This window comes from Sceloporus occidentalis, unplaced genomic scaffold, assembly GCF_023333645.1.
Source record: "Sceloporus occidentalis isolate IW3139 unplaced genomic scaffold, rSceOcc1.0.p SCAF_23, whole genome shotgun sequence".
In the NCBI taxonomy this organism is placed as follows: Eukaryota; Metazoa; Chordata; class Lepidosauria; order Squamata; family Phrynosomatidae; genus Sceloporus; species Sceloporus occidentalis.
The window spans coordinates 14,092,978-14,106,671 of NW_028317003.1; the positions used below are offsets into that span (position 1 = coordinate 14,092,978).

Sequence of the window (13,694 nt, forward strand, 5' to 3'; positions counted from 1 at the left end):
TATTGTTGCAATAAAAGAAGTTAGACCTAACATGCTTTCTCACATTTCAAAAAACCAATTCTCTCATCCTAAATCAGAATCAGATAAATAATTTAAACCTCTAATGTAACTTGTAGCACGTCCACATCTAATATTTTTTAAGAAGACAAAAAAAAAAAAAAGAAGAAGATGCAGAACGCAGAAATCCTCACATGGTAAATATGAACTAACAATGGCATATGGATGAAGAGCGACATTAAAGCACAACTGTTATCACGTGATTATCATATGGAAACCCTTTTTACACAAAAAAGAAACACTGAGCCAGGTTTGAAGAGAACCCCCCTCCCCCCAAAAAATCCTCAAAGAATATCTAATTTTAGAACAGAAATAGATTTATACTCTTTTTTTTGCCACAGTCCTGCTTCAATATATTTATAAATTCTTTCTGATACCAGACAGGTTGCTGCGAATAGAGAAGCCACAGAAGATAATCAAAGTAACGTAAAATATGTAACTGCTTTAATAACTTGGTTGAGATCGTTAACTTTCCATTTCTTTCTATTGAATAAAACTGTAACATTAATATCGTACATGATGAAAGAGCCACTGTGCATGAAATATTAACAAATATTAGCAACGCAAGCAAAGAGACTTGACTGCTTCTGGAAATAACAAAATCTAGCTAAGTGCTTTAAACTAGTTTTTTTTTTTTAAACCAAGCAGAAAAAAAAAACCTAAGAGGTGTATATATGTATATTTACATATACATGCACAGGTATGATGAGCTTATATTATGTTCCATAATATTTACACCTAATAAGTGAAATATATATGCAAGATTAAAAGCCAGGGTATAAACAGGACTGTCCTGAGTTTAGTGACATAATGGTGACTTTCCATCAAAAATAAATTACATTTCCAATAGTTAATTGGCTCTGATCTATACGTTGTACACATTTCTTATTTAACAAGAGATCAGATGTAAATTAGAAATAATAATAATAATAAAAATTCTATTACACAAATAATAAACACAACATACATTAACTGGACAATTAAAATAGCTCATATATAGAAGTGTGTGTGCATATATATATATATATATATATATATATACACATATACACACACACACAAACACAAACACGTGTTGAAATACAAACACACACAGACACTTTTAACTGTGTCAGAATTGGTGTTGACTGGAGACCTGACACCACAATATTAAACAATCATATAACAGGGAAACCAGAATATCTTCTTTATCCTTCCACAACAGAGAACGTGCAGCATTCAGAATTAAAATTTGCCTGACCTGAAAATGGTTAGCGACCAGATGCTTTAAAAAAACAAACAAAAAAAAGCAACTGCAAAACCCACTCCTATTGGTTTTTATGTAAAAAAAACCCATTAAATTAACACTTATATATGCATTTTGTGCTTCTCACAGTAATGGATTCTTACTCGAAACGTTCTTCTTTCCGTGCAGCTGCAATATACTAAGTGCTTATAGTTTATTAACATTTAATGATGCCCACAGCCTGGTTGACAGTTTATAGTGTAGGAGGATACCAATGGATACAGCCAAAATGTCATGTGACATTCTTCTGAGTGCAAGCAATACACACACATGTATCCATATAATAGTTTGAGGTCACTTAGCTGTTTTCATGGAAAACAAGGACATTTGTAATAGTAACATAATTATCCTTTTAAACTTAAACTTGGATTAGTGAACACAATTTGCCATTGAAACACAGGAGTGATAATGGGCATCTGTACGCCTATGAAGATCTTCCAGCAAGGACATTTATAAGCGACCCCAAACTTTTGAATGGTAGTGTGTGTGTGTATATATATATATATATATATATATATATATATATATATATATATATATATATATACACATACATACATATACACATACACACACACACGTATGCACACATAAACACATCTAATGTATACAAATCTACGCATGTCAGGTAGGCACACACTGCTGCTCATAGGCTGAAAGCATATTTAGAGAGAATTTACAAAGGGGGTGACAGAAATACTTGCACAGACACCACATGAGCCTCCAGTAGATGCGTCTTTACACATGTAACGCAATGTAAAATGCGAGCACTGTACCACTGGAGGAATTTAACGGGTACATTTCCTAGGAAGCAAATGGTAGGACGCAACTAGCAAAGAGATCGTCTAATGCGCATCTCCATGGATGTTTGACATATCACCACTTAATCGGCCCAGAAAATATCCTCTAGAGCTGCGCACAGCATTTTTAGCGCATTCTCCCTTCTTCCAATCTGGTTTGCACATCTGCAACACTTAGTCAGTACTAAAGAGTGATACAAAATAAATCAGGAATCACACAGTGGAATGTGTAAAGAATTGGCCGCAGTAAAAAACATTAAGCTTCATAATGTTTGTCTCGCAGTTTGAGGGGCATTACCAATATTTACATGATTTTATATCCATATGTATGGAAGGGGCTAGGAGGAAATCCATAGTATGTAATTATATGTACCCTGCCGAAAGTTAACATTTTATCTATAACTTCCTTAACCATACTCAAACATAAAATACTAAATAATCCATATAAAACATTATTTCTTTGTAAAGATGATTGCAGATTCATTGTGTTTTCTATAAATATTGGTTGATCGTGACCTTTTTTACAAATCAGAAGTTTGTAGCAGTCATGGTACTAAGTTGATCACAAATCTTCTTGTGATACGTCCATTTCTTCTTTTGTTTGGGAAGAAAGGAATGAGAAAAAGTTAAAATTTTGAGACGCTAATTGCTGTTACAAAATGTAGAATATACATGATATTTGCATTTTAAACATATTGCCTAATGTTAGAAAACAATGGCTATTGTTCACAGTGTCATGCCAATTCCCGCTTTGTGTGGAATAGTAAAAAAATTTAAAACATGGTATCTCTCCCGGAATCCACTCTACAGACTTTCACTCTCCTGCAGATTACATACATTAAGTGCAGCGGAATAAGTCTCCGTTGAAATGCATTTCAAAATTCATCAATGTTTGTGGAAACATTTGGGGTTGCTGGGTTTGAATCTTGAGAGATGGCTGCCACTGTGACAATTCGTGGCGACCCAAGGACTCCTGTGACAGATGAATCCAGGTCTCCAGAAGTAACAATGGCCAGTGCTGTGCCACCTCCTTTCTTGTTCTGATGGGTTTTCACATGCTTTGAAAGATGATCGCTTCTCATAAATCGCTTGGAGCATTCAGGACACTCAAATCTTTTTTCTCCTGCATTTTCAGTAAACAAAAGAAGTAGATTAGATCTAATGGATCATTAATAAAGCATCCCAGAGGCTGCTGCTCCCTCAGATCTGGCACCCTAGGTGTTGGCCTAGTCATCCCTGGTCAGATTAAACCGCTTAATCTATCCATTTATATATCTTTTATACACACACACACACACACACCACCAACAAACACAACTTACCAGTGTGGGTCCTTCGGTGCCTCTGTAACTCATCGCTCCTCGTAAACCTTTTGCCACAAAATATCCAGTTGCACACAAAAGGCCTTTCTCCGGTGTGCCAGCGCAGGTGGGCTCGGAGGTGAGACGTCTTTCCGTAAACTTTACCACAGCCCTCGATATGACAGACGTGCTGTTTCTTTTTCCCAGGTTCGCTGCTGCCTCTGAAGAAAGACATAAAATAGTGATTTTACAGGCACCTTGTCCCATTCACAGAAATCTAGAGAACCTAAAACAACGCACATACAGGGAATACAGGACACAACCTCCAATGACTAATGCAAAAAATGTCAGTAATAAACGGGTATCAAGTATTACCCAAATGGATAATGGGGGAACAGACACACCTTAGTCTTTTTTCATAAATCATTTTTATTCATTTAATATTTTATAAATTACACAATTTACATATATGTACACAATTTCAAACATTCAACATCTTTGCCGCTACCAGTCAATGATTGAGATCCTAAGATAACCGTTTATATATCTGTGCAAAGTGACAGATTCATTAAAAGTGCATCCGATACATAAAATGGCAGGTGCTGGATTAGGAAAAGTCGACAATGCTGTACATATCGGTTCCTAGAACTTTAAATTGCCTTGGTACAATAAATAGGAATTGAAACTGAAGTTGCTAAAGACCTAGTTTTATAGCGTATATATTGTTTTATTTTTCCACTTTACAATGATAAACTGCTTTTTTATTTATTTTTTTTTAAGCACAGTCAGTCAGAAGATAGAGACGCACCTTAGTCTTAACAACCTGCTTTAGCATCAACCTCAACCGTGTGTGACCTGGCAAGTGACTAGGGTGATAACGCTAGTTCCACGGTGGAAACACTTCTCAAATCAATTATATTCTGCTGTTTGCTGTACCGTTCTGTATAAACAATACATTTATGCATAGTAATCTATCCACGCATCGTGTCATTAAGCATTTAGTGTTTATTATTAAAGAAAATGAAACAGTCATTTTTTTCATCTGGTGTCAATTATACTTCCTGCAAAATTTCCTTGGTTTTAATTGACGTTGTATTACTCAATGACCGACTCTTATGTCACTCTTTCCTTTAAAGCTGTCACTCCCACTTATTTTCCCTATATATGAATTTTCATTTTCCAATTAGAGACCAGGTAACATGCTGTGATTTCATGGGTTTATTCCCTAAGCACACTAATGGGATTTTGCATCGCCTCTCAGAGAGGGCTGGCCTGTTGTCAAGAATCATGACGGGCAGGCCCTGCTTGGACGCATAATGCCTCGGCAAACGTCCCTGGATCGAGAAAATGTAGCGGTCTGGGGAGAAAATACCTCCTTCCCCCCAGGCCAGCCGATGCCTAATGCCAGCTCCTTTCCTCATGTAGGAGAAGCAATATAGGAATGAGCGCTTCATAACACGTGAAATTTGTAAGAAATATACCACCAATCTGCATACCTACACATTACACATTAATACTTTAGTGCGTACTGATCCAAGGAGAAGGTATCTTTTTCCGTAAGTGGCAAAAAGTGGCTGGAAGGATGGGTAGAGAGGTTGAACTTGATGGATTCAGGTTGTTTATTCAACATAAATTACTATGTTCCCTCTACGTTTTTGCCGTACTGTTTGTTCTAGCAGACGCTTGTCGAGAAGTCATGAGATAATGAGTGTATGCGTTGGGAGGTGTCCCAACTGACAATTTCAGCACTGCTCTGATACACTTTACCATTAGAAGAGGAGCTCTGATTTCTGGACCAATAGGCAAAAAGCTAAATGCATGTTTAAAACAGAATACTTTGCATACATTACAGTATTATCAGATTTCATTTAACACTTAAAGCAAAGAGATTCAGGCTAATTCCCAATGAATGTGTATTTAAGGAATATTGGGATTAGAAGAAGATCCTATTTACTTACCGTCCCTCCCCTTCCCTGCAGTTAGGACAGGAACACGCCACTCTTCTTAACCTCTTGCCGGTCTGCACCTCTTGATCAGAAGATGGTTGGGACTGCTGGAGCTGCACCTGAGTTATTTGGTCTGGACTGACTGCGCCGATGGTTGCATTGGCAATACCTCCAACCGCCACGGTAACCGGAGCTATTGTAGCTTGTTGCACTTTTACTCCATCTGATCCTTGCTGTTGACCTGTGTAAGAAGTAAAAAGTTAAACTGTAATAAGTAAAGATTCTATGGATCATCCTTTTCAATACTCCACTAGGTATACACACAGCTTGCTATGGCATAGAGCTAGTTTAAGTGCATGTTAACCCCTGGAATCCCACAATTAATCGAAAGAGCATGGCTTGCAAATAAAAGGTTAATATAGATACTTATGTGATCAAAAGAAAAAAATGCATCTTTGCTTATTTCCACATTCTGGGATGGGACAGAAAATATTGTCATGGGATATGGGGCTTTCTGACTCTAAGGTCCCTTTGCAAGTACTTTAATATGATTTGATACTCAGAAAAAGAAGGAAACAATGTTACATTGGTTAAATACTGCAGCTTGCGTACTGCACCCTACGCTGTTCACGTGGGTTGCTTGAAGCAGCGAATCACTGGCAGGAAAGAACTCCCATTAATATCAATGGAACGTGATGGAGCACATCTAATGCATAGCAGATTGCTGTGGAGTAGGGAAAGAGAGCAAATACATACACAGGACCCTGATTAACCCCTCTAAACTCTGATTTCAAAGCAGCCCTCGTGCGGCTGTAAGACCACCTCCGCCGGCCGCCTAAGTGGCTGGCGTGTACACACCGTGCTGCCCCTTTTAAGACGTGACATTCAAGGGGGCAGGCTCACAGAAGAGTTCCTCCTGACAGGGAGAGGATCATCACATCGGAAGACAGCGGGGGGGGGGGGGGGGGAACACAAAAATGTAAGTATTACCAGAAAAATAGTTGGGGGTTATAGGAAAGTGGACCCATATTCGGGGGGGGGGGGGAAATTCCCTTGGGACAAAAATAAAATAATACAAAAGGGGGGTGGCATTACAAAATCAATAGGGGGGGTGGCATCAATAAACAAGAGGGTGGTTGGGTATTACATTAGCCAATACAAAAAGGGTGGGGGCATCAATACACAAATGGGGGCAATACACAAGGTTGTGTGGGGGGTACATTAATCAATATTAAAGGGGGCCGGGCTGGGGCATCAATACACAAGGGAGCAAAAATACTAAAGGGGCAGTTAATGACAAAGCAGTGTAGAAAATACATTTTTTATGCTACAGTGCGGCAGAGCCTGTCCTGGTGTGTGTGTTTGGGTGTTGGTGTAGCAGAGTCTGTCCTGGTGTGTGCATATTTGGGTGTCGGTGTGGCGAGCCTGTCCTGGTGTGTGTTTGGGTGTCGGTGTGGTAGAGCCTGTCCTGGTGTGTGTGTTTGGCTGTCAGTGTGGTAGAGCCTGTCCTGGTGTGTGTGTTTGGCTGTTGGCGTGGCAGAGCCTGTCCTGGTGTGTGTGTTTGGCTGTGGGCGTGGCAGAGCCTGTCCTGGTGTGTGTGTTTGGCTGTCGGTGTGGCAGAGCCTGTCCTGGTGTGTGTGTTTGGCTGTCGGTGTGGCAGAGCCTGTCCTGGTGTATGTGTGTTTGGGTGTCAGTCTGGCAGAGCCTGCCCTGGTGCGCGTGTTTGGGTGTCCGTGTGGCAGAGCCGGTCCTAGTGTGTGTGTTTGGCTGTCGGTGTGGCAGAGCCTGTCCTGGTGTGTGTGTTTGGGTGTCGGTGTGGTAGAGCCTGTCCTGGTGTATGTGTGTTTGGGTGTCAGTGTGACAGAGCCTGTCCTGGTCTGTGTGTGTTTGGGTGTTGGTGTGGCAGAGACTGTCCTGGTGTGTGTGTGTGTGTGTGTGTTTGGGTGTCAGTGTGGCAGATCCTGTCCTGGTGTGTGCATGTTTGGGTGTCGGCGTGGCAGAGCCTGTCCTGGTGTGTGTGTGTGTAAGGGTGTCGGTGTGGCAGAGCCTGTGCTGATGTGTGTGTTATAAAAGTTGATCAATAAAACTTTTCCACTGCTTTTTTTTTTTTTTTTAAATACAGTTAACCCTGTATTAATATGCATTATAAAGCTAAAAGGCCATATTTTCTCTCAGTGAAAAATGAGTGCAGCCCACACACACACATACTTTTCTGATGAAGTGTCCCTCTGCAGAAAAAACTTGGACACCCCTGGAATAATGCACGTGTTTTTTCTTAAAAAGAAAATACCGTATTGGCTCGGATATAGGCCGCCCCCGTATATAGGCCGCCCCCTAAAAGTTTGGTGCTTTTTTAAAGAAAGTTTTTTTCTTTAAAAAAGCACCACAAAAACATGCTGCCACTCTGTCTCCCCCCCCCCGAGATATGCTGCCACTGTCCCCCCCCACCCCCGAGATATGCTGCCACTGTCCTCCTCCCCCCTCGAGATATGCTGCCACTCTCCCCCCCCCCCCGACTTACCAGAGTAGACTCCCGAGTGTCTTGCGGGGCCGGCGGGGGACATCTACGCAATACGCGTATACAACTTCCGGTGCCGGCACTCAGCTGATGTGCCGGCACCGGAAGTTGTATACGCGTATTGCGTAGATGTCCCCCGCCGGCCCCGCAAGACACCCGGGAGTCTGCTCTGGTAAGTCGGGGGGGGGGGCAGAGGTAAAACGCATCGTGCGGACGGTCACCGGCTGCGGCGATGCGGGTAAACAACCTCCGCAGCCGGTGACCATCCGCACGATGCACTTAGACAAACTCCCGTGTGGGGGCCCCCTCCGTGGAAAGTGCTGGCAGGGGAGGCTGTCTGAGCGTATCGGGGAGTAGGATGCAGGTCCCCTGCACCGCTGCGGGGGATCTGTATCCTAACCCCGCTGCCTGCCCGACGCCCGGAATATAGGCCGCACCCCCACTTTAAAGACTTGGAGCCAATACGGTATCTCAAAGGGGCCTGAGAGCAAAAGAACAAATAAAAAAAATACAAAAAAACGGTGGGATGAGGACCAGGTAGTATTTCAGAAATGAACCTATAGACACCAACTCTGATTATAATATGCAATAAATATTTAGTAAATAAATTAGAAGTAATTATTTGAACCCAAGTTCATTGGGTTTATGTTTATTACACTAAATCCCTTCTAAGGTTTACTGAAAACTTCCTTATTTCTTCAGAGAACAAAAAAAGAACCTGCCCTGGGCCCAGACCTGTCTTTTTCCTTCTTCTAGAACTGAGACCAAATGTCATGGCCGACTTCGGTTTAGTCATCCAACAACAGCTGGAGAATTGGGGTTGCCCTACCCAGCAAAAAAACCAAAACACCATAATTCTAAAATATTAAAAAGTTACCTCCAACACTTGTGATTGTAACTGGAACTCCTTGGACTTGAACTCCTGCCGCCCCAAGATTTGCAACACTCACTGTCTGCAGATTAGGCACAGAGGTAAAGTGGGCCGCATTAAGAGTTATTGGTGTACCAGCAACTGTAACCGGTGCAATTTGGGCTATCGTGGTACCACTGCTGGTAGACACTGGTGTTAAGGTTAATTGTTGCTGCAGTCCGGGGTTTTGGACTTGTAAATTCTGAAGGCTTTGAATATTCTGAACCTGCACAGTCTGCCAGCTGATCTGACCAGACGGGGTTAATGTTGGGGCCCTAATAAGAACCTGGTTTGGGCTAAGTGCTTGAAGCTGAACATTTTGAAGCTGTTGAAGTGCCTGGATGGTTTGACCTGACTGAAGCTGAAAAGACTGGGGTATGGCTTGTATAATCTGCTGATGGGGCTGCTGGATCTGTATTTGCTGTAAAACAGGCTGGCCCACAATCTGCACCTGCTGGAGGGAATTTGACTGATCGGACACACTCTGAATCCCATTTGTCTGAAGCTGACTGCTGCTCTGGGATTCAGAATCCGTAGCAGATGCTGGAGATTCCTCTGGGGCACGTTCACCGCTTGCCGGCGTGCTTGCATATTGGCCTGTTTCAGCAGAGCTGACAAGTGTATCGCTGCTAGTGAGAGTTGTAGACACAGTGGTTGTGCACGTTGGAGAAGAGGAGGAGGAGGGAGAATCTGGCAGGGTACTGATGGACGAAGTTGTGATGGGTGTGGACACCAGCTGATTTCCATTGGAAACCCCACCATCAGTAGGCTGAACTATTTGTGCTGAACCTCCTCCAGCAGGAACACTGTTTATCACAGGCAGAGCTAGAGTCACTCCGCCAATGTTTATTGGCAAGGTAGTAACTACTTGAGCAGGAGCACCAGGGATGGTTTGCAGTTGTAACGGTATAGAAACTCCTGGTCGAATCTGTACTGGAACAGTTTGATTTGCCAGGTTTTGTGCAATAATATTCCCAGATGTTGTTCTATTACCAGCCGCTGTAATGATTGCCTGGTTGTTACCAGCAGGAATAAACTGTATTTGTCCTTGCAGATCTTGAAGAGCAGCGGTGTTTCCAGGGCCAATCTGAATGTGCTGACCATCTACAGTCTGGATCTGAGGAATGACTTGATACTGTACATTACCACCTGGCGTCTGCACTTGGATAACCTGGAACTGCCCTGGGGCAGATGCTGAATTGGTAGATTTGCTTTTTGCAGGCGATGTATTTTCATTGTTGTTACTGGAAGAGGTTGCTGTACTTGCAGCAATGGAAATGGCTTGCTGGGAGATGTTGTTTTCTTTTGAAACAGGAGGAGCGGCAGCTACAATCTGCCAAGCACTGCCAGCCAGCTGAGTTGTCACGAGCTCCAACTGCTGTGGTTGGTTTTGAAGTTGCACTAAACCTTGGTTGGGATCTAAAATGATCTGCTGCTGTCCAGCACCTTGGTTTTCACCCGTTGTCCCTATTTTACTGCAGGTGGCAGCCAGCAAGGCAAGAGGAGAAGGCTGAGAGTCCTAACCGCAGAGAAAGAAATGGGCATGTTTAGAGAGAAAATGGCTGTGTCCACCCCTGATAATTCTATCGCATCAGCCCTTTAACAGGAAGTGGTTGCATTCTGAGAAATCTACACTCTATCCTTATAACTGCTTCTATGACGAGCGACACAGGAAACAGTTATAGAAACGTTCTCTTCAATAAAACCCGATTCTGCGATACAAATAATCGCCTAACAAGCGCAACCCTACCTACAACAGACAAGACCCCGCGCCCCCGGTGAACGTCAAACGCCAAGTTACCTGGGAACCCGAACTTTTACCCTTTTTTTTGGTTTCCGTTTCGTTTATTTTTCCGCCTTCACTCGCCATACTCTCGTCTGTCTGATCTGAAAAGAATAACACGACATTTAACATATGTCTTTAAATGCCAGCCTAATGCACAGCTGGCAGCAGATGTTCCCTACTACCCGTCAGATAAGCAGTGGGCAGGAACCTTTAACTCTTCTGGGTGTTAGGATTTTTTTTTTCTTTTATATTAACATATGATTAAAAAAATACTGTGTCTTTAATTTAACAGCCCCCCCAAAAAAATCTAAATATTTAACTACACCCCCATAGAGGTCCTGAGCACCCCCATCCCTGTATCCCAATGCCTGGAGTAATATTTACATCCTACACCTAGACACATGTCAAGCTCTTAAAGCCGACCCAGCGGGTACAGTCACACCCCACAGGGGGCTGTCACCCAGTGGGGGGTTCTAGGGCGTGATAGAGGGGGAGATTAAAGCAGGACATCTGAAGGAGGTGGGAGACATGGTCCTGAGAGGGAGTAAAAGGGGGATGAGAAGAAAGGGGAGGGGGGTGGTTACGTACCGCTCATGGTGAATTAATGATGGTACTTATTCGTGGCACTGATAATCAGGAGGTAGGGAAGAGGCTAGGGGATGGGACGGGGGTGGATAAAAAGGCCGGTCGCAGAGGCTGAGGGAGGCAGGATGCTGGAGGAGGAGGGATGGGGGGCCTGGCTCTCTCCCTGTACGAATGGCGGTGGTGGCTGGATGGCTGGAGAAGGGGGCTGTGGCGTAGTAACTCTGTCTCTACCCCGCAGCCGGGGCCCCTGATTGACAGCCCCGGGGAGAAAGGGAGGGGGGGGAGCCGGGGCGGCACCAGCGGACACCCCTATCCCCCACCTCCCCCATCCCGCCACGGGATATATCGCCTCCATCCAGCCCCTCTCCTCCCCAACATCTCTTCCCCCTCCGAGGCCTCCTCCCCGTGATCCTCCTCTTTCCCTCCTCGCCATAGCTTACCTAGCGGTTTTACCTCTCGCAGCGATGGCGGCCGAGCCCTGGTCCTCCTCCTCCGTCGCGGCTTCTTTCCTCTTCTCTCGCGTCTCCGTGTATATTATTATTATTATAGTTGTGTATCTTCTTGGCGCGTGTAGCGCACCGTGTATTAGATCGCTATGTATTATTATATATCTCCACACCTGCCGTATGGGGGTAAATTTTTATTTTATTATTTTTATTTTCTAGCAGCCGCTGGCTGTGTCTCCTCCCCTTGCTCCTCCTCTTCCCCCTCCCTCAGACAGAGGGAGCTGGGCGGCGGTGGCGCAGTCTGGCCCCTCCCTCTCTCTCCACTACCAGGAGGGGAGGGCACCGCAGTGGATTTAACTGCGTTCTCTCGTGTCACGGTCATTGCCCGTTTATTTTGCGTGGAAACTTAAGTTATATTATAATGTATTTGCGTTTACATGTTATACAGCCTCACCGCTCTGCACCATATACTGCAGCATATGTAATAATGCCCCTTCATATCTAGTAATAATGTGTATATATAAATATAATACTGTGTTTCCCTTTATAATTAGAATAATCTAGTGCGGTTTCAGTCTGCTGGTGTGAGAGGCCGGGGCAATAATAATAATTAGATAACTGTGATTCAGAAAACTCTACTGAGTAGTTTGACCAATATAAGAATCTATTAGATTATATTTATCGCGCCGCTGATTGGCTGGGAAGTGCTCTTCCGCAAGGTATTATGGGAGTTGTAGTTTTAGGCTGTGACGCAGGCCCGGCTCTCCTCCTCCATGGTTAGGGACTCTGGAAGGATCTCTGTGGAGATGGGCAGGCGGGGAGAGGTGTGTATGGTCCTCTCAGGGAGGACTGGCTAAGGCGGGCCAGTTGTCAACAGTGGGAGTAGGGCAGATCAGGGGGTGGTAGAAGAGGGAGTTGCCTTCCTTTATTGCCTCCCTCTCCTCGTGTAACCCTGGACACTGATAAACATCCTGATGTGTCAGCCTGACCCACCGAGACATGACAAGCTCCTGGCAACCTGTCAGCGGCACATGAGCTTCCGCTGATAAATATATACATGTATTTTAAATAAAATGTCATTATGGATGTAGGAATAGCACAACAATATTTCACATAAAGGATAATCATTTGTAATAATCTACCGATGAAATTAAAAATCTGAGAATTTACTACAAAAAATGTTTTAAAGGTTGCGCATGCTCGAATTCTCTACGTGAAATGATACAACAGAAAAACGAGTGTGATATAATCCCAAAAGTAAGTCACGGCAGTGCTGAGTATGAGTGCTGGTAAAAAGCCTAGTGCATTTCCAACATTCCTGACCACAAGGACCACCTGGTAGCCACAGACTTGTGAGCATACTTTCATAACGATGGGCAACACAAGGCATGCGTTAGTAGGCCTGCTCATGGTCTCCTTGGAAACTGAGCAATAGCGATCCAGTGTCGTCATGATTCAATTATTTTTTAATACTCCGTTGTGTATTTTAAAAAATATATATATTTTCTTTAACCGCTATTTCCATCTTTCTCATTTAGTGAACCTACACAAAGAAATGTTTTTTGGGGGGGAAGGGCAAGTACCTCTTTTTTTTTTTTTCTTCTTCATTATAACTATATTCATATGTGTAAGTCACAGTTTTACAGCTATATAAATTATCCACAGCTAATTCAAATGTGGAAAAGTACCAAAAATATATTTGTTAACTTGCACTGATTTAAAAACCACCTAACATTCTTATATCATTTTTATAATTTTTTAAACCTATACCTAACTTCCTGAACATACCCCCTTACTAGGTACCCAACACATTTATCCCTACGCCCTGCCATGTTGTTTGTAATTTAAAATTTATCAGCTGCTGGCCTAACTTAACTATTTAAATTTTTTTAATATTTTACTGATCACATTGTGATTAGAAAGCTGGGCCCCATTGCCTTGCATGGTTGAGGGTCTGGAGAGCCTATCTTGGAAACCGGTTCCCTTTTATTAAAGGGCCAATCATCTTGCTAGAGGCAAAATCTCTTGTAGTGATGCTGGTGACTGCTGTTTTGAGCGGT

At 43.2% G+C, this 13,694-nt stretch overlaps 1 protein-coding gene across 2 annotated transcripts; it reads right to left on the reverse strand.

Annotated features, from left to right (window-relative positions):
- Nucleotides 1–3,017: 3,017 nt before the first annotated feature.
- LOC149300849 (transcription factor Sp4-like) lies at nt 3,018–11,675 on the reverse strand. 2 transcript variants are annotated; one of them, XM_089484921.1, is made up of 6 exons: nt 11,652–11,675; nt 10,619–10,690; nt 8,785–10,336; nt 5,402–5,630; nt 3,465–3,664; nt 3,018–3,265 (listed from the first exon to the last, which is right to left on the reverse strand). In XM_089484921.1, exons 2-6 carry the CDS (start codon nt 10,685–10,687, stop codon nt 3,018–3,020), a joined length of 2,298 nt encoding a protein of 765 aa, XP_089341047.1. In that variant the 5' UTR covers nt 10,688–10,690; nt 11,652–11,675. The 2 variants fall into 2 exon arrangements, with proteins under 2 accessions (XP_089341047.1, XP_089341046.1); XM_089484920.1 differs by lacking the exon at nt 11,652–11,675 and having other exon boundaries at nt 10,619–10,717.
- Nucleotides 11,676–13,694: the final 2,019 nt, after the last annotated feature.

Excerpts from the sequence above, each read along its gene's own strand:
- LOC149300849 (XM_089484921.1), bottom strand. The coding sequence starts at position 10,687 with ATGGCGAGTGAAGGCGGAAAAATAAACGAAACGGAAACCAAAAAAAAG. Across the intron at positions 10,337-10,618 it reads GTAAAAGTTCGGGTTCCCAG|GACTCTCAGCCTTCTCCTCT; the intron begins GTAACTTGGCGT and ends CTCTGCGGTTAG. Across the intron at positions 3,266-3,464 it reads GCACCGAAGGACCCACACTG|GAGAAAAAAGATTTGAGTGT; the intron begins GTAAGTTGTGTT and ends CTGAAAATGCAG.